Genomic DNA, 2,307 nt, shown 5'->3' on the forward strand with positions numbered 1-2,307 from the left:
CGTATCTTGAAATGGTTAATTTTATTCATTAGAAGATATAATACGCATATATTTCCGTAGCTAAAAAATGATTAATTTCATGATTAAATGATATGCCCTAGGTTTACAATTGGGATAAGAATGGATGAGGGCGGTACCAGAAAATGGCGGTGCTCGATGTAGTGCAATCGCGCCATCGAAAGCATGGGGGTAGGCCTCCTTCATGTTCTTGCTCCGTTGATTTCTTCCCTATGGGGGGTCTCTCTCGTCAGGTTTTCGTGGTTATGGAGGGTGCAAAAATTCAAAATTCTATAATTAGTCAACACCTTATCGTAATTACGGACCATTTTCAGCGCTCGCACTAGATCCAGCGGAGCGGCATCCTCTCCCATACCCGCTCCGGCCAGCGAGGCCGTTGGAGGAGGCAAGAAACTTGTGAAGACTCTCATGATGGGAGAGGGGTGGGAACGAGATAGAATAAGGTCATTTCTTTCTTCCATCGCGATCATGTACTATAGGCAGTTCATTGCATAAATAACATGATTAACACCTTCTAGATTCACTGGGTTTGCGATTCAAAATTCATGCATGATTAACATGATCCTCGAATCAACTTTGCGGTTCACGAATCAGAGATAATATTCAATCTTATGAGGAAGTGGAAAAATCAAATATTAGAGTCTAGATGACCAAGCAGCCCAACGACAGTCTCACTCTCCCAAGAAAAACAAAAAAAGGGACGTGCTCACTCTCCCAACCTGTTTCCTCCTATCCAACCATGCATCCCAACTCCCGAGCTCTATCCACAACTAAGAGGACCTCAGATGCCACATACAAATTCTACTCAACGACAATGTCATCAGAGCAACTAGTATATGGACATAAAATTGAAGAGAATGTGGGATAAATATGATATACTCCCTCTGTTCCTAAGTATAAGCCTTTTTAACGATTCCATTATAGAGATTATATCCGGATGTATATAGACATATTTTAAAGAATAGGTTCATTCATTTTGCTCCATATGTAATCTATGGTGAAATCTTTAAAAAAAACTTATATTTAGAAACAGAGGGAGTACTATAAGGCAGATTCAAATACATATTATTATTGACTTGTTTGTGGAATACTAATTGGACCTGTTGGCTGCTGCAGGTGGCAACGATGAGGTGAGTGACGAGGAGAAGTTGCAGCATCGCCGTCGCCGCACCTCCGGCCACTGGTGCCATGGAAGGATTACGCTCAGATACACACGCTGGCTTTTTGTTGCGCAATGATAGCCTATAGGTCACTGTGGTGCAGCACCGGCGAGCTGGCATATAAATAGCGCCGCGAGATTGACCGAGTCGAGGTCCTAGCTGGGAGCGTAGAGTAAGACAAAGGACACCTCAGCTCAATTTATGATAGTGCCAGACAGTACAATAAACACTACGTATAGTCTTTCTATATCTAAATAGGAGCCTCCCACTATTTTTTTTGGCCTCTCATGCAGCCACGTCACCCTAATTAATGTTAGCCATTGGATCAATTATGCATGCAATCCACTGGCCGTGCACTAACTCTTGCTGCGTTGCGTATCGACTTCCATCGCGTGGGATGTTGGAAGGCGAAGCTACCTATTCTGTGCCCGTGGGCTGCCCGAGCCAAGTACGTGGGCTGTGTAGCCCGTGAGTGTTTGCTACCCCTACGAAATGTTACACATTGTTGCTAAGTAACGCGCGATCCTATTTTACGTTGCTAAGTTCCTTTATTTCTTTCATTTTTTTTCTTTCTTTTACGTTTCCTTTTTTATTTTCTGTTTCTGTTCTTCTTCTCTTTATTGTGTATTATATAAAAAGTTCACTGCGTATTACAAAAATCTTCATCGTATTAAGAAAATGTGCATCATATAATATGAAATAGTTCACCTTGCAATATAAAAATGTTCATCATGTATCATAGAAATACTCATTGTATATTATTAAATTTTTCAGCATATATTAGAGAAATGTTAATTGTGTATTTAAATTTTGTTCATCGTATATTAAGAAATTGTTCGATGTATACTATAAATTGTTCATTTGTATATTTTATATTTGTTCAGTGTATTTTTTCAAAAAGTTTCACCGTATTTGATTTTTTTCAACATATACTGTAAAGATGTTGAATGTTTTTTTAAGGATTTGCCGCTGTCCTTTCTACTTTTAGCGTGGCGCTGGCACAATGACGTTTGAGGTCGCTAGCCCAGCTGGCTAGCCTCGCTAGAATCAACCGTGAGGTCGGAAGCTCGATCCTTCATGAGCTCTTCTAATTTTTTGCGCCGAGCGAATAGCAAAAATAAAAGCGCTA

The 2,307-nt window shown here is 40.3% G+C and overlaps 1 protein-coding gene across 1 annotated transcript in view; it reads right to left on the reverse strand.

Moving 5' to 3' along the window:
• Nucleotides 1–1,250, reverse strand: part of LOC119299231 (aminopeptidase M1-C-like) — a 3,673-nt gene extending 2,423 nt beyond the window's left edge. Inside the window, exon 1 of the mRNA XM_037576480.1 lies at nucleotides 1,119–1,250. Within this exon, the coding sequence (XP_037432377.1) occupies nucleotides 1,119–1,208 (90 nt within the window). The 5' untranslated portion in view covers nucleotides 1,209–1,250. The remainder of the gene's footprint in view (nucleotides 1–1,118) is intronic.
• Nucleotides 1,251–2,307: the final 1,057 nt, after the last annotated feature.

Source organism: Triticum dicoccoides, chromosome 5A (assembly GCF_002162155.2).
Source record: "Triticum dicoccoides isolate Atlit2015 ecotype Zavitan chromosome 5A, WEW_v2.0, whole genome shotgun sequence".
Lineage (NCBI taxonomy): Eukaryota > Viridiplantae > Streptophyta > Magnoliopsida > Poales > Poaceae > Triticum > Triticum dicoccoides.